Source organism: Gorilla gorilla, chromosome 19 (assembly GCF_029281585.2).
Source record: "Gorilla gorilla gorilla isolate KB3781 chromosome 19, NHGRI_mGorGor1-v2.1_pri, whole genome shotgun sequence".
In the NCBI taxonomy this organism is placed as follows: domain Eukaryota; kingdom Metazoa; phylum Chordata; class Mammalia; order Primates; family Hominidae; genus Gorilla; species Gorilla gorilla.
In genome coordinates, this window is record NC_073243.2 from 72,737,845 (window position 1) to 72,761,564 (window position 23,720).

Consider the following 23,720-nt stretch of genomic DNA (forward strand, 5'->3'; position numbering starts at 1 on the left):
TGATTATTACATATTCATTAATTATGTGTTCATTTCACCAATTGACTATTATGTTTGGACTTTATACACGATTATATGCACAACAGTAAATGTGACTACGGTTTTTAACTTAATTTTTATAATATAGTGACAAGATTTAAGAATTAGACTTAGAAGCTGTAAAACCTGGCATTGTTTGATATTATAGTTAGAATTATTAAGCAAAGTATACAGATTAGATAAATAAGGTGGAGGTATCTTTACATGCAATTGATAACCTAACTGTGGCAATTAGGGCAGTATAGATCAACCCGAGGTCTTTGGACATTCTCAGAAATCCACAAATTTCTTACACAATTTTTTATATTATGTTTTCATTCAGTGAAAGTCTAAAAAAAAGTTAATGGAAGAATAACTTTTTCGTTAATTGTCATTAAAATACACCTTTACTTGTCTCAGGCTAACAAGTGCAGGCCAAACATTGTCATGATGAACTATAGAAACAAAGGTTTTACAGTAATTGAAAGAAGAAATGTAGTGGGAAAATTGAGTTATAATACATGACATGATAATACAGCAATGCTAAACTCAAGGGAAATATTCCTGATTACAGCACTTTAATTAAAAATGGAATATGAATGTGGGCTAAAAGTTTTTGAAAAAAATAGGCTTACTCAACAGTTAAACACATGCTACCAATTGCAAAGGTTTATTAGCACCATAAGAAAGTTACACAGAGACACATCTAGTTTGACTAATTTTTTTTCACTAAAATATCCATAATAAGGGAAGAGAACTAACATTTATAAAGTATCTTTTGTGAGTTTGTGATGGGCACTGTTGTTAAATAATATAATTGTCATAACTTTATTGTGGAGTAGAATTTTTGCCTTTTTACAGAGTAAGCTGATGCCCTGGAAGATTAAGTGATTGTGCTAATGAAATTAAAAAGTGATTACAAACGTCCAGTGACAGAGAGGGTGTGAGGAGACAAGACTTCATTGAGGCACATTGCTGAAGCCTCACTGGAGGACAATTGGCAGATCCTACAGGAAAATAAAATATGCAAATCTTTCATCTCAGCAATTCTACTTTTAGATCTCTGTCCTAGAACACTTCCCCCCACCACTGCCCTGCAGTTACACAGAAAAGCACAAGTAGATGCTTAACATTACATTCTTTTTAGTCAAGGGGGAAGACTGAACAAACCTGGACTATCCCTAACACAGAATACTCTGGAACATTTACAAAGAACAAGATAGGCCCAGAATAGGCAGCACAATATTCAGCATGCAGAGCAATTTAGGTTTTTAATCAGATATTCCTGTGCATACATACAAAGGTCAGTAAATACTTAGAAAAAGTTCTGCAAAGGTAAACAATGGTAGTTTCTGGGAAAGGGAGGGCAAGGAGGAGTGAGAGGTCATCTGAAACTCCACTTTATCTGTGTTGTAAAGCTTCTTCCAGAAATGAGTCATGTATTATTTGTGTAATAAAAAATACCTTAAAACAAAAACAAAAACAAGGGAGAGAGAGAGAGAGAGAGAACTACCCAAGATCACACCTCTAGTAGAAGCTTGATCCCCGGATCATCTCATTTCAAAACGCTCGCCCTCTCCACTGTGCCCCACTACTTCTTTGTGGCTTTTATATTTTTTTCCTTCTGTGTCTTTTCTTCTTTTAGGTTGGTGCAAAGTTAATTGCAGCTTTTACCAAAAGTAATGGCAAAAACCGCAATTACCTTTGCACCAACTTTATATATCTTTCTCTCCTCTAAAACCTGATTTATCATCTTATGTTTATGTGCTATATTTTGACTCAGGGTCCCTCCTTTCTTTTTTTATTTATATAAATTTAACGGATAAAGTGCAGGGTTTTTTTTTCATGGATACCGTGTGTAGTAATGAAGTCTGGGCTTTTATTATAACCATCACCAGAATAGTGTACATTGTACCCATTAATTAATTTCCAATCCCTCACTCTTGCCAACCCTCCCACCCTTCCCAGTCTCCAGGGTCTATTATTTCACACTCTATGTCCGCGTCTATATTTAATTTAACTCTAAGTGGGAGTTAAACAAGTGAGAACAGGTGCTTTTTGACTTTCTGTTTCTCAATTATTTCATTTAAGATAATGTCCTCTACCTCCATCCATGTTACTGCAGAAGACATAATTTTATTTTTTTTTTTGGCTCAGTAGTATTCCGCGTATACCACATTTTCTTTATCAGTGTCATCCATTTTATAAGTTTCATCCATTGATGGACACTTAGGTTGATTCTATGACTTTGCTATTGTGAATAGTACTGTGATAAACATACAAGTGCAGGTGTCTTTTTGGTAAAATGATTTCTTTCTTTTTTTTTTTTTTTTTTTTTTTTAATGAGACGGAGTTTCACCTTGTTGCCCAGGCTGGAGTACAATGGCACGATCTTGGCTCACCACAACCTCCACCTCCTGGGCTCAAGCGATTCTCCTGCCTCAGCCTCCCGAGTAGCTGGGATTACAGGCACCTGCCACCAGGCCTGGATAATTTTGTATTTTTAGGACAGAAGGGGTTTCACCATGTTGGTCAGGCTGGTCTTGAACTCCTGACCTCAGGTGATCTGCCTGCCTCAGCCTCCCAAAGTGCTGGGATTAGAGGCATGAGCCACTGCTCCCAGCCGATTTCTTTTCTTTTGGTTGAATATCCAGTAGTAGGATTGCTGAATCTTACAGTAATTCCATTTTTAGTTGTTTGAGAAATTTCCATACTGTTTTCTCTAGAAGCTGTACTAGTTTATATACATTCCCACCAATGGTGTATAAGCATTCCCTTTACTCAACATCCTTGCCCACATCTCTTATTGTTTTATTTTTTAATAATAGCCATCCTGACTGCTGTACGATGATATCTCATTGCGATTTTAATTTGCAATTCTCTGGTGATTAGTGATGTGGAGCACTTTTTCATATTCTTGTTGGCCACATGTGTGTCTTCTTTTGAAAAATATCTGTTCATGTCCTTTGCCCACTTTTTAATGAGATTATTTTGGGGGTTGTGAGTTGATTGCAGATTCTGGATATGAGTCCTTTGTTGGATGCACAGCTTGCAAATGTTTTCTCCCAATCTGCAGATTGTCTGCTTATTCAGTTGATTATTTCTTTTACTGACAGAGGCTTTCTAGTTTAGTTAAATCCCATTTGTTTATTTTTGGTTTTGTTGTATTTGCTTTTGAAGTCTTAGCCATGAATTTTTGCCTAGGCTAATGTCCATAAGTTTTTCCTAGGTTTTCTTTTAGTATTTTTATAGCTTCAGATCTTACATTTAAATCTTTACTCCATCTTGCATTAATTTCTTGTGTATGGTGAGAGATAGGAGTCCAGTTTCATTCTTATGCATATGGCAGTCAAATTTTCCCAGCACCATTTATTGAATAGAGTGTCATTTCCCCAGTGTACATTTTTGTCAACTTTGTCAAAGATCAGTTGGCTGTGGGTATGTGGCTTTCTTTCTGGGCTCTCTATTCCATTCCATTGACCTCTGTGTCTATTTTTATACCAGTGCCATGCTGTTTTGGTTGCTATAGCCTTGTCATATAATTTGAAGACAGGTAATGTGATGGCTCCAGCTTTGTTCTTTTTGTTTAGGATTGCTTTGTCTACTCAGGGCTCTTTTTGCTTCCATATGAATTTTACGATTATTTTTTGTAAGCAATGGCAACAATAGTCATTGTCATAGCAAAAGTAGCAGATATTTAACTTAACTTAGTACCTTCTCTTGTCACATGTTTATATATGTAGTTGTGCTTCTTACAGATATACTGAGTCATAGTCACTTTATCTCCCTTTGAGTCATGCTAAGAACACTTGCTCTGTCCAGGCACTACAGGGAAGCTCTGCCTTCTTTGTTGGCAATTCTAGTTCTTTCTCCAGTGCATTACAATTCTTTGCCTGGTCTAACGGTCTAATTTGTCCTTTTCAAAACTTCATAGTTTTAGCAAGGAAAAGCTTGCTTCCTGGATGAACCACACTGGTCAGGCAATTTCCTTTATTAAAACTTCTTTGTGAGGCTTTCTCTTTCTTTACTTAAAAAGGGTGTATGTTATAAATTAATGTAGCACAGGCCAGTCATGGTGGCTCACACCTGTAATCCCAGCACTTTGGGAGACTGAAGCAGGTAGTTCACGTGAGGTCAGGAGTTCGAGACCAGCCTGGTGAAATCCTGTCTCTACTAAAAATACACAGTTAGCCAGGTGTGGTGGTGGTTACCTATAATCCCAGCTACTCAGGAGGCTGAGGCAGAAGAATTGCTTGAACCTGGGAAGTGGATGTTGCAGTCAGCTGAGATCACATCACTGAACTCCAACCTGGGTGACAGAGCAAAACTCCGTCTCAACAACAACAACAAAAAAAGAACGTAGCCCAAAAATGTGCTGTGTTGGGTGTGCAGAGTTTTTTGTTTGATTGATTTCTTTTGTTTTAATAGTTGCCAACATTCAAAAAGTAGAGGATTTTATAGAAAAATCTGGTCTTTTTCTTCACATATTTACAGTGGGCTGGAGCCCCACAGTGACCACCCATTGAGACAGGGCATTAGTTTCCTGTTCACCATGGTCACGTGCTCCCAGCTCAGTGCACACAGGCATGCTCCTGCCTGGCACCCACAGACAGCTGAATTTGGAGCACATGCTTTATTTCTCCTCTGTTTGCCCGTCTCTCTCCCTGAGGATGTGCTATTGCCTCTGCACATCAAGGTTTATTCCTTCTCTGCTTATAGATGTTATATTACTGGCTTATATTGATTTTATCCTAAAAGTGTTCTCAAAAGATTTCTACTGTTGATTTAGCCAAAACATTCACTATTCCCTCAAAAATTAAAACAGTTCACCTGAAGATGTTTCTAAAACTTGATTTCTAGTGCTTTCTTTGCTCCTATAGAAGTTATTAGTACACTTTTAAAATAACTTTTCATGTTTGAAGAATACAGATTCAGTTATTGCCTTATGCCCAAATATGTTGTATCTTAGAGGAGGGAAGAGGCACCCTGTAATCTATGAGCATCTGACAAAGGACTTTTCTTATATGCTGACTGTTTTCCTTTTTAAAGTCACACTTAACCTTCCAAAAAAAGATCCAAAAGTCAGCAATCTCCTGTCAAATTACCGCCTAATTTGATTTTCATGTTATTTTATGACTGGAAAATGAATAAACTCATTTATAAAAACAATTTACCTTTCATGATTACATATAATTGAATAACCAACAAAGTTATTGGTGAGGTGAATTTTTAACAGTTGAAAAAATTATTCAGAGACATTGAATGTTAAAGTTAGATCTGAGTTGGAAGAGTTTATGACAGTGATCAAAGCCTTTCTGTACTTATTTTCCTCTCATTGATCATTAGATTTGTTTTGATCTCTACCTCTTCACCTCCATTCTAATTTCAGCTTTGATTGTCTATGTAAACATTGATGTTTCAGTATTACTTTTCTTTCCACTTTGTTGGACTATTCTAAGCTGCCTAACATTTTCTTGGCAGTCTGCATTCAAAGCAAAAGATTTCATACTAATATAATTACAGTGCTTTGTTTTCAACTAAATTGGTTTTCAAAATTTCCCATCCACAATCGTTTACAAATCCTTTGAAGATAAGAGCAGATGGCTTTGAATTAGGGCAAGGAAAAATTCCGTAAAACTAGATTTTCTAAGTCTGTGACCCAGACGTTTCAAGTCCTTAGACTTGAAGCCTGCTGAGGATTGAAAATTTTTAATGATACTTTTACCTACATAACAATATCTACTAATATGTTTGTATTGTATATGAAACTCTGTATTATATCAAATACCAATCATAAAAGAGAATGTTCATTTTTCCAGCTATTTAATTAAATAGGATGCTGTACTTCTAATATTCTTCATAAAGAAGACATACTCACACAAATAAAATGTCTTATAAACATATGAAAGAATGCTCAGTCTCACTTATAAATATGAAAATCCAATTGATATAGCATTTATTTTTTACCTATCAGGATTATTAAGACCAAAAATGTGTGATAATATACATGCCAGTGAAGTTATGGTAAAACAGGTATTCTCCCACTTGTTTAAAAAAAAAAATCACTAAATGGCATTACTTACCAAAACTTTTTTTTTTTTTGAGATGGCGTCTCTGTTGCCCAGGCTGGAGTGCAGTGGCACCATCTCGGCTCACTGCAACCTCCGCCTCCCTGGTTCAAACGATTCTCCTGTCTCAGCCTCCCGAGTAGCTGGGACTACAGACAAGCGCCACCACGCCTGGCTAATTTTTGTATTTTTAGTAGAGACGGGATTTCACCATGTTGGCCAGGATGGTCTGGATCTCTTGACCTCGTGATCTGCCCACCTCGGCCTCCCAAAGTGCTGGGATTACAGGTGTGAGCCACAGCACCCAGCCTACCAAAATATTTTAATGCTCAGTTCTTTTGACCTACCGATTTCACTTTCTAGGAATTTATCCTACAGGTACATTTATACTTGCGGTCAAAGACATACATACAAGAAAAATTTTATAATTGTAATTGTCTAAAATAGCATAAAATAAGCAACAATCTAGAGTTCCTCAGAAGGTTGAATATGGAGTTACCTAGCAATTCTACTCTTGGTATTTACCCAGGAGAAATGAAAACATAGGTCCACACGAAGACATACATTAACATTCATAGCAGCATTCTGTATAACAGGCAGAAGGTAGAAATAACTTAAATGTTCATCAACTGATGAATGGATAACTAAATGTGACATATGATGAAATATGATTCAGCCATAAGATAGTAGTATTAATATCTGCTACAATATAACTGAACTACAAAAACAACTAAGTGAAAGAAACTAGTCACAAACAACCACATATTGTATGATTCTGTTGATATGAAATATCTGGAATAAGCCAATCTGTAAGAAACCAAAAATAGATTATTGGCTGCCTATGGCAGCAAAGTTTGGGGATAGGGATGGGGAGTGACTGCCAGTAAGTACAGGGGTTTATTTTTGAGGTGATGTGTATATTCTAAAATTAGATTATAGTACTGGTTGCACAACTGTAAATATATTAATACCATGGAGTTGTATATTTTAAACCAGTTTATTTATATGACTTATACTTCAGTGGTTATTTTTATAACCTAAGTGACCAGAAATAATGAGACTGGTCACATAAAATAAGGTAAATCCATGCAATGGAGAACTCCACTGTCATTTAAAAAAAAAAAAAACCAGATTGCTCTTTTTGTGCCAATATACAACATCTTTTTAAAATTAAGTTAAGAAAGCAAAGTACAGAATAATGTATATACCATGGTTCCATTTCTGTAAAAAAATACATAGAATATATTTCTTGAAATATACCTAAGAAACTAGTAACAGCTGTTGTCTTTGGGGCTTGTAACTAGACTATGGGGGTCTAGAACAGGGGTTTTTCTTTTCAGCATTCCCTCCTATATTTTCTTAAATGTTTTACTGTGCAGATATTTATTTTACAGTTTGCTTTTTAAAATTATTTTTGTTTTCTAAAGGGAAAAAGGACAAAAGAAAAAGAAAATCAATCAGTGAAACATTAAATGTGTGATACATGCAGTGTCATAGGGCATACGCAGGTGTTGACAGTGGAGACCCACCTCAGAATCTCACTGTTTAGCTAGGAAGAAAATGAATAAATAAATGAGAAAGTAATTTATGGTAATTTTAAATAAAATAAAAATGGTGTGAGAAAACCCATACCAGTGCTCTGCGTACAAACAGAGAGCTCTCTGAGCTAGGTGTTAACACCAGGGAATCACAGGACAGCCACACCACACTTCAAAAGGGCAGGCAGTTTTTTAAAATCTTGCTTTTAACAGAATGGTCAGATGTGTGGCAATTAGCATGTCATTTCGAGCACAGGTGGCAGTTTAGAAAACTTCTAATAAAAGTTACTGAAGTATGATGATCCCAATCTCTCTGCACGGATGGAAATAAACATCAAAAAATTGATTTTTAAAGAGCCTACCCCATACAGAACACAACCGTCTTAGTTCCTAGAGTAATTCATAAGTAGCACTGAATACCTACTGTGTGCTTGGCAGACAGACATATTTTGAATTCTTATAGCAACTCTGCAAGTTAAGAGTCAGTAGTCCCATTTTAATAGGCAGAGAATCTAAAACCCAGAGAAGCAAAATAAATTACCCAGTGTCTTACAGTTAATACTGGGTGGGATTAGTAGTCAAACCCAGGCCTCAATAACTCCAGCAGAAACATTCTTTCTGCCAGTCTTTCAAATTCTCATGTTGAAAATTGTTTCTGGTGTGTTTTGGAGTGAAGAATCTGAAAGTAGTATTTGGTTGTTTTGCTGCCTACTGGGGTAGATCCAGGGATTTAAACTTCTTCATTCTTAGACTATTCTAAGATTCTCGAACAAATCTAGGATTAGACATGACTAATTTGAGGAAAAAGTGGTTTCTGTTTGTTTGTTGTTTTCTTTGCAATTGAGGGGAGTAGACTGTAGTGTATGACTGGGACAACCAGATCAATTAGTAGCTAAGAAGAATAGGACCATTTATTAAGAACTACCATACCATGTGTCAGATGCTTCTGCAGAGTGCGCGTGTGTGACCATTTCGCAGATGAGAAAATGAAGACTTGGAGATGTCAAGCAACTTAACCAAGTCTTCATATTGAGGAATAAAAACTGGAAGGTTGATATAAAAGTGGTTGAATCTGAATTTAAACCTAAGCCTTTCATTCTTTACTTCTCCATGAGGCCATCCAAACACATTTAAGATATAGAAGTAGCAAATATAAGGGTTTTTTCCAAGAAGTTTGGCCATGAAGAAGAGGAACAAAATCAGCTGGTATCTAGGGTGGGGGAAGAGGTTAAAAAAGGATACTGTTGTTCTTCTATAGAGTTGAAGATATCAGACCATGTTTAAGATGGAAAGTGCATTGAAAAGATGAAACACACAGTTCAGAGCACATAGTAAGTGCTTAGTGAATGTTTCTTGCTTGATGCAATGAAGGAGTTAATAATAAAGGGAGTGGGCTGTACAAGGAAGCAGGCACTGATGGGAACTAAAATGCCATTGTTAGTATGTGCAAGGAGGAATGCCATCTTTCCAAAGAATCTGGAGCAATAGAAAAACGGGAGAGCAAGATATCAGGAGATTTTCAGTTAGAATGCAGGGCAAGTGGAGATAGTCAGATGGGGCATTCTCCATATTCTTAGTAAAATAAGAGGTAAGGTCATCTGTGGTACATGAGGAAGGCAAGGGTAGGGTCTGGGAATGAAGGGGATTACAAACAACCTTTACGGTAAATGTGGTAAGATCTCAGTGAGACTCAGTCCTGAGAAATTCTGTGTTTAGTTTAGGTGCAAATGACTGTACATGGCCATGCAACCATAAGAGATTCCATTAAGTGTCCACTCAAATAGTTTTACAAACTACTTCATGCAGAGTTCACCAGTATAGACTCTGGCAGCGCCATGTGGTTGCTAGAGCTTTTCTTCTTGTTTGAATGGGAAATACTATGTACCTATACTGGCCCAGAGAAAATAAAAGTCTATATGCCGAGTTGCCAGCCCACGGCTAAAATCTGAGACAAATGCTTAATAATTCTCAAACAAATAGATGATGAAATTAAATAATTTCCAAATTTCTTAAGTTAAAGTAACTTAGAAATGATTTTATATGTGGCACCCCTCAGCCTTGTGTGACCATCTTTTATGTTTATGCAATGCTTCAGACTTTTTAAGATGCTTTCACATGTATTAGCTTATTTCATCCTTAAACCCTTTGAGGTAGTTAGGGCTCGATTACTCCCATTTGACAGATGGAGAAACTAAATCACATGGAGATTAAGTGATTTGCCAAAGACAAATAGCTCTTTGGTGATAGAGCTGGAGATAAAATCAAAGTTTTCTAATGCCTGGTCTAAGATACCCGAAGAAAACCAGAATTAGAAATGCCAAGTCTAGGGTCAGGGTTTTGTGGCAATTGGGAGCAGCAATATGGTATAACGTCTTTGGTGTTGTTAAGGAATCCATGGATTTAAAAAGGAAATTGAGAACCAGATCTCCACATGTTCCTTATGCCCCTCGGGACATGAAGACTTTAGGTACCTTCTTAGTCAAAAGTCACAAACATTAGAATCTACAAGGTAGATATCCTAAGTCTTCATAGATCTTTGTTACCAGAATGTTGTAAAAGTATCCAGAACCAGCATTTTTGACCAACAGAAATACATAAAATGCAAAGTTTGTGAAGTAATACAATTTCCATTTCCCATGAGTATACCACCACCCTCGTTGGGTCCTCTCTATTCATTTCCACCTCTTCTGTCCCTGCTCCATCTTCCATTGCCCTCAAATCCACTTTTCTGTTTATAGAGTTTTAGATCCTGACAAAATCTCACCATTTTGGGTAGCCTGCATTTCAGTGAACCTGGAATCATTCTTCAAGGCAGGGCCAGATAACCACTGAGCACCCACTGACTTATGGAAGGTCTCTCCTGGTCATTTCCTCGTGATAAAATGGCCCCGGTGCTCCGCCCATTCCAGCATGCCTGAGCAGGGGAACGTGACTTGTGCAAGATCTCTTCCAAACTTCCAAAATTAAAAAGGATGAAAAGTTTGAGTCAGAGGTTATTAACTGCCTAGATTTTTAAGAATGTGTTTGTGTTCTAGAAGATATTGCAATTTCAGTCCCTGTTATTCGCAATTCTCCCCATTTTTCTGTAACTGGTATAAACTGTTCCCTAATATAAATATAACCAATTTTCCTTAATTTTTTTTGTCATTAGTCACTCAAGCTCCCACTTGACTTATTAGCAAGATGCCTATTATGTCCTTCTTGAAGCCTTGATCTCCTGTTAAAATGCTCAGAGCACAGTTCCTCAGTCTGTCTCAGGACAACAGTGGGCAGTAGGTTGCAAACTCATCTGATTAGCTCATTGCTACTGAACCATCCTGCACTGTCCAGAAGACCAGCTCTGCCCACTACTACAGGGATCCATATCCCTGCACAATCCTGTCTTTCTTTGAGGAAAACATTCCACATGGTCTTTTCACTTCCAGTACTTTCAAATCACAGATATCCAGGCATTCCCCCTGAGCTTTGGGAGATGAGATCCATAAGTAGATCAGAGTTTTAGGTGTTAGCTCTCAAATTGCACATCCCCAATTTGTAATGCCAACTGAGGTCTAAACTTTTTGCTCTTTCCCCTTATTTCGTATCTTCTAAGTTCTTTTATGCTATTTCAAAATTCCCCAGTTTCAGTTCTTGAGAGCTTTTTTTCCCAGCCAGCTAGTATCAGTCATTCATCTTTAAGAGCCTATTTCCTACTAGCTTGAATGTTTACATCCCTGCTTTCTAGTTTCCAAAATCAAATTCTAAGGCATCTGAATTTAGCATCCAGAATACCCCGATATGTGAGCCTTACAGTCTCTAGAGCCAGGTCTTTCCTGCATTAAACTGAAAACACTCATAAAATCACACTAAGAGGAAAAATACAAATCGAAAAAGCTGAACTTATGCCCAGATTGTAGGACAGTTTGCTAATGTCTATTTTAGCTTAGTAATAATTTTCATTTAATTACCTTGAGAAGCAGTAGAGCATAGCAGAAAGTGCATAGACATCATAAAAAAAAAAATGACTAGAGTTCAAATTCTGGCCAAGTTTGAAACCCACCGCTACGGCTTACTAATTCTCTGAACTTGGGTAGTTTTCTTAACTATCAAATGGAAGCTAGTAATAACATATACCCCCATAGGGCTGTTATACAGAATAAATAAGATTACATACGTAGAATGCCAAGTATGGTGCTTGCCAAAAATTGCATGATTAATTAATATTATTTAATATAATTATTCCCAGATATTTTTATCTTTATTGTTTCTGTTTCTTTGCTCATTTTACTACAGTTCAATATTCATCCCCTTTCTTTCCATCAGAATAAAAACATATTTTTGCTTTTGAGGATGTTAATATTTTTAATTATATTTAGTACACTTTATAAAGTCCAGATTGAGGTTTTAGAGTCAATCATTAGACTCTAATGTCAATCGTTAGACATTAAAGTAAGTCTAACTGGTTTTTTCCTCCAGAAAAACTAAGATGCTTTTCCTTAGAATTATTTTGTATACATGCAAATGTATTCCTAGCAGTATTTGAAAGTGACCACCCGTTTTGCAAAGCAAAGTGTTTCACTGCCACATAGTAGTGTAACATAGGAAGACTTCAGCACATGTTCTCCCAAGCTTGATGAGGAAGAGTATGTTCAATTAGTTTAGTGCCTCATTATGTCTTTCAAATTATCTTTGACAATTGTCCAAAACTAATTTTTCTTAAAAATTTAACCAGTCCCTTTCCATCTCTTGCCCTGCTTCCCTCTGGTTTTGCTGCACTCTCAGGCGAGCCCTACTCTGGCAGTGGCAAGACTGCTACTGGCAACTCAAGGAGGACCCCCTTTTAGTTCCAAGTCCAGTAGAAGAGCAAGCACACCCCTTCCTGGGTTTCTCAAGTTATTATAACCACAGAAAGGAGAATAGATGTCAAGTAAGCAGAACCACAGAGGGCCCATTAGAGTCTCATAAGCCGGTGTAAAGGGAGAAAGCCTGGGTTTGGGAAAGTCAGTTTTCAGTGTTTCCAATTCAAAGGACTCACCATTCCCTACACCATTTCTATAGCTTCTCACTTGTTGGCCTTAAGTCACTATCCCAGGGTAATGCCTCCTGCTTGTCAAAATCTTTTCCATGAAAGGATAAGTCACAGATGGCTAATAAGTATTTTTCTCTCTATTTGGACGGTTTATTAACATCTACTCACAGAGGCATATTCTCTTTGGGTACAGCTTTTAAATCATTTATGAATCTACTGAACCATATTATTTATGAATTAAAATAACTGGATGCCATTTTCATCTGTCACATTCACTAGACTTTTTAATGTTTATTCTATGATAAAAGAGGTATGTCAAATTGGTAAGTAATAGCTTATCAGACAAATGGTGCAGAACATTTGCTAAATGATTTAGGAGCAACAACAACAATCACCACAAAATTAAATCTCTATCTCACACCAGACTCCAAAATAAATTACTAATAGTTTTAAAGTGTTAAATGTAAAAAACAAAAAACAACAACAACAAAAAACTAAGCCACAGCGAAGTAGGAGAAAATATACTGTTTATAATTATCTGTTCTCAAATTAGGGAAGGCCTTCCTAAAGATAATGTAGTGACAGAAATTGTACACGAAAGGATTGACTGAATAGATTAAAGGAAAAGTCTGATATATCCAAAAATTTTTATTTTAGTTAGGACAAAAACGAACCGGATTCAACATTTCTAACATAAATATCTTGAGTTAGAATTTTTTATTCATGAGATTTATAGGGGAACTAATTCTGTCTACCTCCATCCCCAAAAAATAGCTGCAAAAGAAGAACTATTCTTGTGGGAACTGAACCTGGCCTAGAGGGTCTCGAGTCTGCAGTGCAGGGCCTGAGCAGTTTTTAAGACTCCAGGAAGAAGGGAAACACTAGGGTGAGGTCAGAGAATGAAGAGAGAGGGCAATATGGTCAGCAATTACCCTAAGTGAAGAGCTTTGGCAAGAGGGAGAAATATCTAGAAGAAATTATGAATGTGTTTGTGTCATATGCTGTGTAAAACCTTGGCATTACCCTTCTAAGGAAATTTACAGTGAAGTGCCGTATTTTTTTTGAAGTTTGTAAAGAGAGGCTTTCTTCGTTGTGTTATATTTTTAATGTATGGACAGCCAAAAGCAGGATCCAAAGCAGCCTAATTACATTCAGTTGGTCCAGTTAAGAAACAAAAAGATTAATATCCTTAATAAAAATATTTTAGAAACCAAGAAAAGGAAAATACTAATTTTGAAATAGGCAAAGTATTTGAATAAATAATACAATTAAAAGGAGGCCGGGCGCGGTGGCTCACGCTTGTAATCCCAGCACTTTGGGAGGACAAGGTGGGTGGATTACAAGGTCAAGAGTTCAAGACCAGCCTGGTCAACACAGTGAAACCCTGTCTCTACTAAAAATACAAAAATTAGATGGGCACAGCGGCGGGCATGGTGAAATCCCATCTCTACTAAAAATACAAAGAGAAACCCCGTCTCCAATAAAAATATAAAAATTAGCTGGGCATGGTGGCAGGCACCTATAATCCCAGCTACTCAGGAGGCTGAGGCAGGAGAATCACTTGAACCTGGGAGTCAGAGGTTGCAGTGAGCCGAGATCACACCGCTGTACTTCCAGCCTGGGCGACAGAGCTAGACTCCCTTTGACAAGGAAAAAAAGAAAAAAAGGAAAATGGTTATAAACATGAAAAAATGACCTCATTTGTGCTCAAAGGCAGGTAAAATTAAAAGAAAATGTTTGTCAAGATATTATCCTCTTTTCCTCTCAGAAAATCACCCCAAAATGAAAAAGAAATTAAAATTCCATATTTAGGAAAACAAGGCAACCTGCGTAATTCCAAAGCCCAATATATGAAACCAGAAAGTCGATGGAGGATTGAGTGAGAGGAACAGGATCAAAACAAAGAGGAAAGATATAGAAACAACTGATTCTAGTCACTATTTAGCAGATAGAACCCAGGAATTTTTTAGGTACCAGCAACGGTATGCTGATAAATGTTTAACAACCAGGAAAAACACTGTGTGTATGTGTGTTATGCGTATATACATATATGTAATACATCTTATTGATGTAAAGGATGAATAAGGCCGGGCATAGTGGCTCACACCTGTAATCCCAACATTTGGGGAGGTTTGCTTGCGCCCAGGAGTTCAAAACTAGCCTGGGCGACATATCAAGTCTTCATCTCTACAAAAAGTATAACATTTAAAAAAAAATTTAGATGGGCATTGTGGTGCACGCGTGTAGTCCCAGCTACTCAGGAGGCTGAGGCAGGAAGATCCCGAAAGCCCAGGAGTCTGAGCTTACAGTGAACCATGATGGAGCCACTGCACCCCAGCCTGGGTAGCAGAGCGAGACCCTGTCTCACAAAAGATATATAGCACACAACGTAGTAATAATAATAAAATAAACATACTCTTTATTGAAAATTCCATATAGCCAGTTGTTAATTTTTGCCAAATTATTTTATCTGTAGCCAACTATGTTTGCAATTAACAATCTTCTTTTTGAAGATTTGTCTTAATTCATGGTATTGTTTGCTTTGCTTCTTAGGTACTAGCAAAGGCCAGACGTCTTACTCAACAACTTCCCTGCCACCACCTCCACCACCCCATCCGGCCAGCCAACCACCATTGCCAGCATCTCACCCATCACAACCACCAGTCCCAAGCCTACCTCCCAGAAACATTAAACCTCCGTTTGACCTAAAGTAAGCAAAAGATTATCTTGCGATTTCTTTCCTAGTCTCTTGCCGTAGATTTGCAAACTAGGCTTGGTCGAATGCTGAGAGTTCCATGGGAAACTTCTGGGTCTACAAAAGTGGGCAGCTGGCAGGGAGAAGAGCTGGCTGAGCTGGCCAAGCTGGCAGTGCAAATACCCCTAGAATTGCTCAGTTCTGAGCCATTCTTATTTATCTGTTTTATGTTGGGTTTCCCCTTAAGCCTTTATAGAAGAAAATTTCCACTGTTTTTTAAAAAGTTCTGAAGCTTTCTTGAGAACCACCAACTCCTCCACTATCAACATCTCCAACTCCTCCACTAACACGATCACCACCACTCCATCACCATATTTTTACTGACTGCTTATGATGTGCTAGGACTTTTACATATATCATCTCTATAACCTTATTGATTAGATAGTGTCATCATTATTTCACAGATGAGGAAATGGAACTTTAGCTCTGCAAAGAAGCCAAGTAACTTCTCCAAGATCACAAAATAGTGTAGAATAAAAATTTCAACCAATGTAGTCTGAATCCAAAGTAAATGTGCTTTAAACTACTATGCTAAATAGCCTCCTTTAATTAAACAATAATACAGATTTTCTCTCGTCCATCAGAATTTTTGGCTGGGCGTTAAAATCTAGGAAACTTTTATTCAAGCCTGCTCTTGCTTGAATTTTCTTAGATGATATTTTTCAGAAATGTCAGCACTGTAGGGGTTGCTATGCATGGGCTCTTTATCCAGGATTTAATAGAATAGTTGGTAAAGGAAAAAGCAAGTGGCAGGTTGGAATAAAATGGAATGTCATTTTAAGAAGAATATTCAGACAATGGCAAGCATAAATCCTTAAGACAAAATGGACTAGATATTCCCTTTCTTCTTGTAGAAAATTGTTTAACATGATTCTCCTTTATCACAAATAAGTAATATCTCAACATATTTAGTACAATTTGATTTTCCTTCACTTAAATTCCCCTACCAGATTGACGTTCCTTACAACAAAATACTTAATATCCATAATATGTAATGGAAACTGTTAATAACAATATTGGATTGACAGATTCCCTGACATGCTTGATGACTACAATTTAGGGAAAGGATAGAAAACATATTTGTCATGGAAAAACACCACCATTTTTTAACTTTAATGTGCTTTCTTGGGGGTTTAAGAATAGTAAGTAGAAGGTGCTAGAGCAGCTTCCTGGCTATTATCTTACATATGACCTGCGTTGTGCATTTATATTAACGGGCTGCACACCCTTCAAGGCATTTGAATTTATGGATGTCAATTTAAAGCCTCTAATCCTCCATGATATCCAGCTACTTTGTTTTTTCAAAAGGGAAAATATGTATAATGAAAGACTTTCAAGCTCCCATCAGAAAGCTCAAGTAAATTCCACAACGAAGAAATCTCTGGGTTAGAAAATTTTCCCCAAGAAGGGGAAGCTAGAAATACACAGAGGAAATGAAACCAAAATGGGCCTTGATGTTCGGGCTCAAAAGCTTATATTTCACATGAAGGGGCAATGTATGGGGTAGTCTGTAAGAAGAATTGTGAAAGATATAGGTGTTTCTGTGCTTCTCACAGCACCAGTCCTCAAAACACATACACGAGTATTTCCCAAACATTCCCTCTGCCAACCTGCAAACGTTCCTCCCTTTTCTAATCAAAGACCACTCTCAAGTCAAGATCTAATAGATTTCCTTTACAGTCATGCAACAAGTATTTTTTGAGCCACTACATTGTGCTTTTGTAATAGGAGTTCAGGAAATATTAGTAAACAAACAAAGACCCCTGCAAAGCAGGGACCAAGAGACTAAAGAAATGAAAATAATAAACAGGGCTGGGCATGGTGGCTCACACCTGTAATCCCAACACTTCAAAAGACAGAGGTGGGAGGATCGCTTGAGCTCAGGAGTTTGAGACCAGCCTGGGCAATATAGCGAGACCCTGTCTCTGCTAAGTATTTGAAAATTAGCTGGGCATGATGGTGCATGCCTGTAGACCCAGATACTCAGGAGGCTGAGGCAGGAGAATTGCTTCAGCCCAGGAAGTCGAGGCTGCAGTGAGCCATAACTGTGCCACTGCACTCCAGCCTGGGTGACAGAGCAAGACCCTATCTCAAAAATAAATAAATAATAAACAGGTAAAGAATATGGTATTAGCACTTGATACTTCCTAACATATTTCCTAAAGGGAAAACGGAGCAGAGGTAAGTGGTGGAGGTGGAGTGTGAGGGTGGCATTGGGGACAGCATGTTGCTGCTTGAGAGAAGTATATATTTATACTTTTGCACCAACCTAATAGAAAATGATACTTGAGCAAAGATTCAAAGAAAGTAAGGGAGTTAGACATGAAGGAAGACTGTTCTAGGCACAGAGCGCAGGTAGAGAGAGCAAGGGAAGGAATGGTAGGGAAAGAGTCAGCTTATGTAGGGCCTTGTAAGCCATGATAGAGATTGCAGCGCTTATCTTGAGTGAAATGGGAACCACTCAAAGAGCTACATCAGAGCAGTGATGTTTTCTGACTTGTGCTTTATAAAAATCACCTTAATGGCTATGCTGAGAAGAGACAGTAGGTAGACAATTGTCAAAGCAGGGAAATCTGTTAGATATGACAGAAATGCAGGCAAGGTGTGCAGTAGCACTGACCATGATGGGAACAGTGGAGGTGGTGAGAAGTGTCCATATGTTGGGTGTATTTTGAAGAGAGAGACAAAAGAATTTGGATTTAGTGTATGAAGGAAAATGGGAATCTAGAATGGGTGGTTCCAGTGTTTTTGGCCCAAGCAACTGTAAGTATCATGCTTCCATCAGCCCAAGAACCACCGTGAGGAGGCTGAAGATGTCAAAGGATGATGGCTATGTTAAGTTTGAGGTACCTTTTAAGCATCCAATTGGGTAAGAAGTTCTGGGTTTAAAATAGGAGAGAAATAGGAACGCATTCCACACTGAAAGTCATAAGGCTGGTTAAGATGACCAAGGAAGGGGGTGTAAACAGAGAAGAAAGGAACTGAGCTCTGGGGCACTGTAACTCTCTGAGGCCTGGGAGGAGGAGAAGGGGCAAAGGAGAATAACAGGAGCAATCAATAACGCAGGGGTCTTGGAAGCCCAGGAAAGGAAGCATCCAAGGAGGAGTCAGTGAGAAACTGTGTCAGGTGCTGGTGGAGGCCAAAAAGTGAGGACTGTGGAGGTCAGTGCAGGGGAAGTTGTCAGGAGTGGTGGGGATACAAGGCTGATTGAAATGGCTTTAAAAGAGTATGAAAGGAGAGGAATTGGACAGAGCAAATATAAACAACTCCTTTACAAAGAAAGGGCAACCAAAGAAATGGGACAGTAACTGATGGGAGAAATGAGATCAAGAGCCTTTTTAAAGATGGAAATAACAACACTTTTGTAGGCTGATGGAAAGATCCAGTCAAGAGGGAAAAATGGTAAGGGTGGAGAGAGGGGAGAATTGCAGGAGCCAAGCATTAGAGCAGCAGGGAGCAATGGCTTCCCTAAGGTTTACAATTCTCCCTAGCGTGTGGAGTGGAATCTCTAATTGGGATCAAGGAAGGAATTTTAGAAGACAGGGTGGACTTTATCATCTGCAGCCCGTTCTGCCTACTCCTAAAGCTGTTCCCAGAAGTAACTTGCAATCATATCATTCAGGTCAGGATGTCTTAAGAGTGTAAAAGATTCCAGACAGGTGAGAATCAGAAATGCTAAATAACTGAAAATAAAGTAGTTGAGGCCAAAGTTATATTGTATTTTAAATTGTATTGTTTCCCCACCTAGTGGTCAGAAATCAGTTTGTTACATTTTCTGCTATTTTTACTCAGGCATTTGAAGAGAAAATGAAATGGGTCAAAAGAGCATGTTTATCATTTTTAATGTTCAAATCAACACCTTTTAGTGTAATACATTTCTTGGTACCTTTTTAAATTATAATTTTAACATCATAATTTTTCATATTGAAACAGAATCAATGGTTGAGTGTTTTGGCATATCAAACAAATTACATGGTTATTAATAGTAATGAGACAGGAAAAGTGATGTAATAAAAAATAATAAGTAATGGGAAATGACTAAGGTTAGAAAAGGGAAGGTTCAACAGTTCTTACCCTGAAGTCATTCATAGTTAGTTTAAAGGGTTTTTTGGTTTCTGTTTATGTGTGTGTTTAATTTTTTTCTGTAAAATTGGAGGAAAAGTAAGAATTTACCATTATAACCTTTTTATTAATTAGAGATGCTTAAAATGTTCTGAAACTTGAGACTTGCCATATCAGTAGCCAGCTGCCAGATAGTCTTCTCTCACACCAGTTGGAAAGTGTTGGCTTAAACAAGTCAGTTTTCAAATTCCTCGTGGGTTAAATATAGGAAGACATGTTCCAGAGAAAAGGCCGCAAGATTTTACTCCCAGTAAGGCAGGTATAGAACAAAGTTTAATGTGTCATGTAGATTTCTTCCTCCTTCTTTAAAAAAAAAAAAAAAAAACCTGCTGATAATTAAAAGCTAAATGCATGAATAGCCAATAAAGTAAAAGGCCAGCTGGGCATGGTGGCTCATGCCTATAATCCCAGCAATTTGGGAGGCCGAGGTGAGCCAATACATGAATCCAGGAATTCAAGACCAGCTTGAGCAATATGATGAAACCCTGCGTCTACAAATATATATATATATAATACGTATAATATACATATAATGATGAGGGTGGAGAGAGGGGAGAATTGCAGAAGCCGAGCATTAGAGCGGCGGGGAGCAATGGCTTCACTAAGGTTTACAATTCTCCCTAGGGTATAGAGTGGAATCTCTAATTGGGATCAACGAAGGAATTTTAGAAGACAGGGTGGAGTTGCCGGGCGCGGTGGCTCACGCCTGTAATCCCAGCACCTTGGGAGGCCGAGGAGAGCAGATCACAAGGTCAGGAGATTGAGACCATCCTGACTAACACGGTGAAACCCCGTCTCTACTAAAAATACAAAAAATTAGCCGGGCGTGGTGGCGGGCGCCTGCAGTCCCAGCTACTCGGGAGGCTGAGGCAGGAGAATGGCGTGAACCTGGGAGGCGGAGCTTGCAGTGAGCCTGGGCGACAGAGCAAGACTCCGTCTCAAAAAAAGAAAAAAAAAAAAAAAAAAAAGACAAGGTGGACTTTATCATCTGCAGTCTGTTCTGCCTACTCCTAAAGCTGTTCCCAGAAGTAACTTGCAATCATATCATTCAAGTCTGGATGTCTTAAGAGCATAAAAGATTCGAGACAGGTGAGAATCAGAAATCCCAAATAACTTTGAAAATAAAGTAGTTGAGGCCAAAGTTATATTGTAATTTAAATTTAAATACACACACACACACACACAAACACACGCATATGTACAAAAGTTTAGCTGGGCATGGTGGCACGTGCCTGTCGTCTCAGCTACTTGGGAGGCTGTGGTAGGAGGATCCCCGAGCCTAAGAGGTCCAGCCTGCAGTGAGCCATGATCTCTCCACTGCACTCCAGCCTGGGGGACAGAGTGAGATCCTGTCTCCAAAAAAAAAAGAAAAGAAAAGTATAGAAGTCAACAGTTTTACATCTTTATACATCAGGAAATAAAGCACTAATAAGCTTTCTAAAAATGACAGTCATTAACTTTACTTTTCCTATTTAATTCTACATGCTATAGCATAAAAACAAAGATCTATAGTGAGAGGCCTTATTGAATAGACCTATTATCATAACTGATAAGCTTCCTTTTCTTCTCATTCACCCCCTCCCTCTGCTCAGTTTCTTATGACTTGGGCTGTGACTGGTTCCATTGTTTTTCTCTTACTCTCTGTATGGGGCTTTTCTCAATGCTTGGAACCCTTAGCGAATTTGCTGACAGTTTGATCTGGATTTACTCATGGCACCTGCACCTATTTATTTTCCTCATCTCTTTTCCTTTTATTCTTCACCATCATTGCTATTATAGTCACTATTTCATATTTATTGAATATTAATAATATACATATTATAAATTCAGGCCTATATAAATTGGCACTAAGATTCATATACTATAATTTTGGGTCCATAAATAAAACAAATGTGTGCAGGCAAACATTGTCTACAAGTAATAAATGCTTTGCATAAATGTGCAGACACACGTGTATGAATGTGCTATGCAAATACCCTTCCTTTTAGAAGTATTTGTTATTCATACAGGTGTTTTAGGAAGTAAATTGCTTAAATCTGGTGGTCTTTTTGATTTAACATCCTTTTCACCAATGATAATTTGCTTTAGTAATAAAAGTTAGTCTCTTGGTATTACTGGAATATTGTTAATTCATCAAAAAATCAAAAGCCTATCATGACAGGAATTATTCTAATAACTCTCTAAAAGGATAATCATAATAATAAATTAACTAGCAAAGTGACAATCCCTTTCCTTAAGGAGTGTATGGCCTGGTAGTGAAAAGAGAGACCTGAAGCAATTACCCCATAATTACGAAGGAATACAGAATATTCACTATAATGGATGAATGGATGGATGATGCAGAGAAGCAATGCAATGATTAGGCTTAAGGAAATCAGGGACAACTTCACAAAGGAAGGACTGTTTAAGGAGAGGCTTAAAGAATGGAGGCCAGGTGCAGTGTCTCACGCCTGTAATCCTAGCACTTTGGGAGGCTGAGGCGGGTGAATCACCTGAGTTTAGGAGTTCGAGACCAGCCTAGCCAACATGGTGAAACCCTGTCTCTACTAAAAATACAAAAATTAGCCGGGCGTGGAGGCAGGCGTCTGTAGAATCCCAGCTACCTGGGAGGCTGAGGCAGGAGAATCCCTTGAACCCGGGAGACAGAAGTTGCAGTGAGCCACGTTTGCACCACTGCACTCCAGCCTGGGCAACAGAGTGAGACTCTGTCTTAAAAAAAAGAAAAAAGAAAGAAAAAAAAAAAAAAGAATGGGAGGACCACAAGCAGGGGATGCTGAGAAGGGAGGATTATTCCAAAGAAGGGAAGCGTGGGCTGAGCATGAAGGAACAAGAAACCAGAGAGAGTTCAGACAGCATGTGAGTTTACTGTTAATATGTGAGAAGATAATGTAAGAAAAGGAAATATGAGAAATAAAGCTTTACAGGGCAAGACTGATCATAAGAACCTTGTATGCCATAAAAAGAGCTATGGATTTTACTCTGTACAATGTCAGTGTATTTTAATGTCTTAGGTATTTTCATCTTTTTAATTAATATTCAATTCATCAAAGTTAGTAATGCAAAGGCCTATTTTCCTTTAAGTACTTAAATTTATATTATGTGACTTGTTATTTTATTTATACATCTAGTAATTTGTACTTAAATTAGAATTATTTTCAGGGGAACTTTGATTAATGACTGGACAACTCACATGGCTCGAACTAAATTCTTTCAAATCAATAGTTCTGTTTATAAATGTGGTTAATGAAACTTCTTGCGATGTTTCATATTGCGTGTGTATATTAACATATTTAATTTCATTTGTAAACATTCCAAATATCTGAATGAACACGCTTAATCACCCCACTAAGCAAAATCCTCCCAAGAATTTAAATGACTCTCATAAATCTATTAAATTGAACCATATCCAGTTCCCTTAAATATCCAATAGCATTTGCAATTAGATTTTTCTTATGCTTTTTAAGAAGTATATTTATTGTAAAAAATGTTAAGCATATAAAAGGCAGGAAGAATAGTATAACAAGCCTCCATGTTCCTTTCACCAACTTCGACAACTATAAACTTATGGCCAATCTTGTCATATCTATACCCTCACCCACTTGCCTCTTATATTATTTTGAAACTAATACAAAACATCATATAATTTCATCTATAAATATTTCAGTAGTTATTCCTAAAAAAATAGATTCTGTGCATTAATATAAAATACCAAGTCAGTGTTCAAATTTCCAATTATCTCTTACAACATGTATGTGTTTTAAGTTGTTTGAATAAGAATCCAAAGTATACACATCTATGTTGGCATATATGTTTTGTATTTTGTTGTTCTTTTTTTTTTTTTTTTTTTTGGAGACACAGTTTTGCTCTGTTATCCAGTCTAGAGTGCAGTGGCACGATCTTGGCTCACTGCAACCCCACCTCCCGGGTTCAATAGATTCTAGTGCCTCAGCCTCCCAGGTAGCTGGGATTACAGATGCCCGCCACCACACTTGGCTAATTTTTGTATTTTTAGTAGAGACGGGGTTTCACCATGTTGACCAGGCTGGTCTCAAACTCCTGACCTCAGATGATCCACCCACCTCAGACTCCCAAAGTGCTGGGATTACAGGCGTGAGCCACTGCGCCTGGCCTGTTATTCTCTTTTAAGATATAAGTTCACTCTCCATGTCTTTTTTTAATTCTTTGCAATTTATTTGTTGAGGATATCAAGT

At 37.8% G+C, this 23,720-nt stretch overlaps 1 protein-coding gene across 2 annotated transcripts in view; it reads left to right on the plus strand.

Annotated features, from left to right (window-relative positions):
• Positions 1–23,720, plus strand: part of FYB1 (FYN binding protein 1) — a 113,671-nt gene that overhangs the window by 50,763 nt on the left and 39,188 nt on the right. For both annotated transcript variants that reach the window (XM_004058931.5, XM_055366903.2), the window contains exon 3: positions 15,186–15,342. In XM_004058931.5, the coding sequence (XP_004058979.5) occupies positions 15,186–15,342 (157 nt within the window). The remainder of the gene's footprint in view (positions 1–15,185; positions 15,343–23,720) is intronic.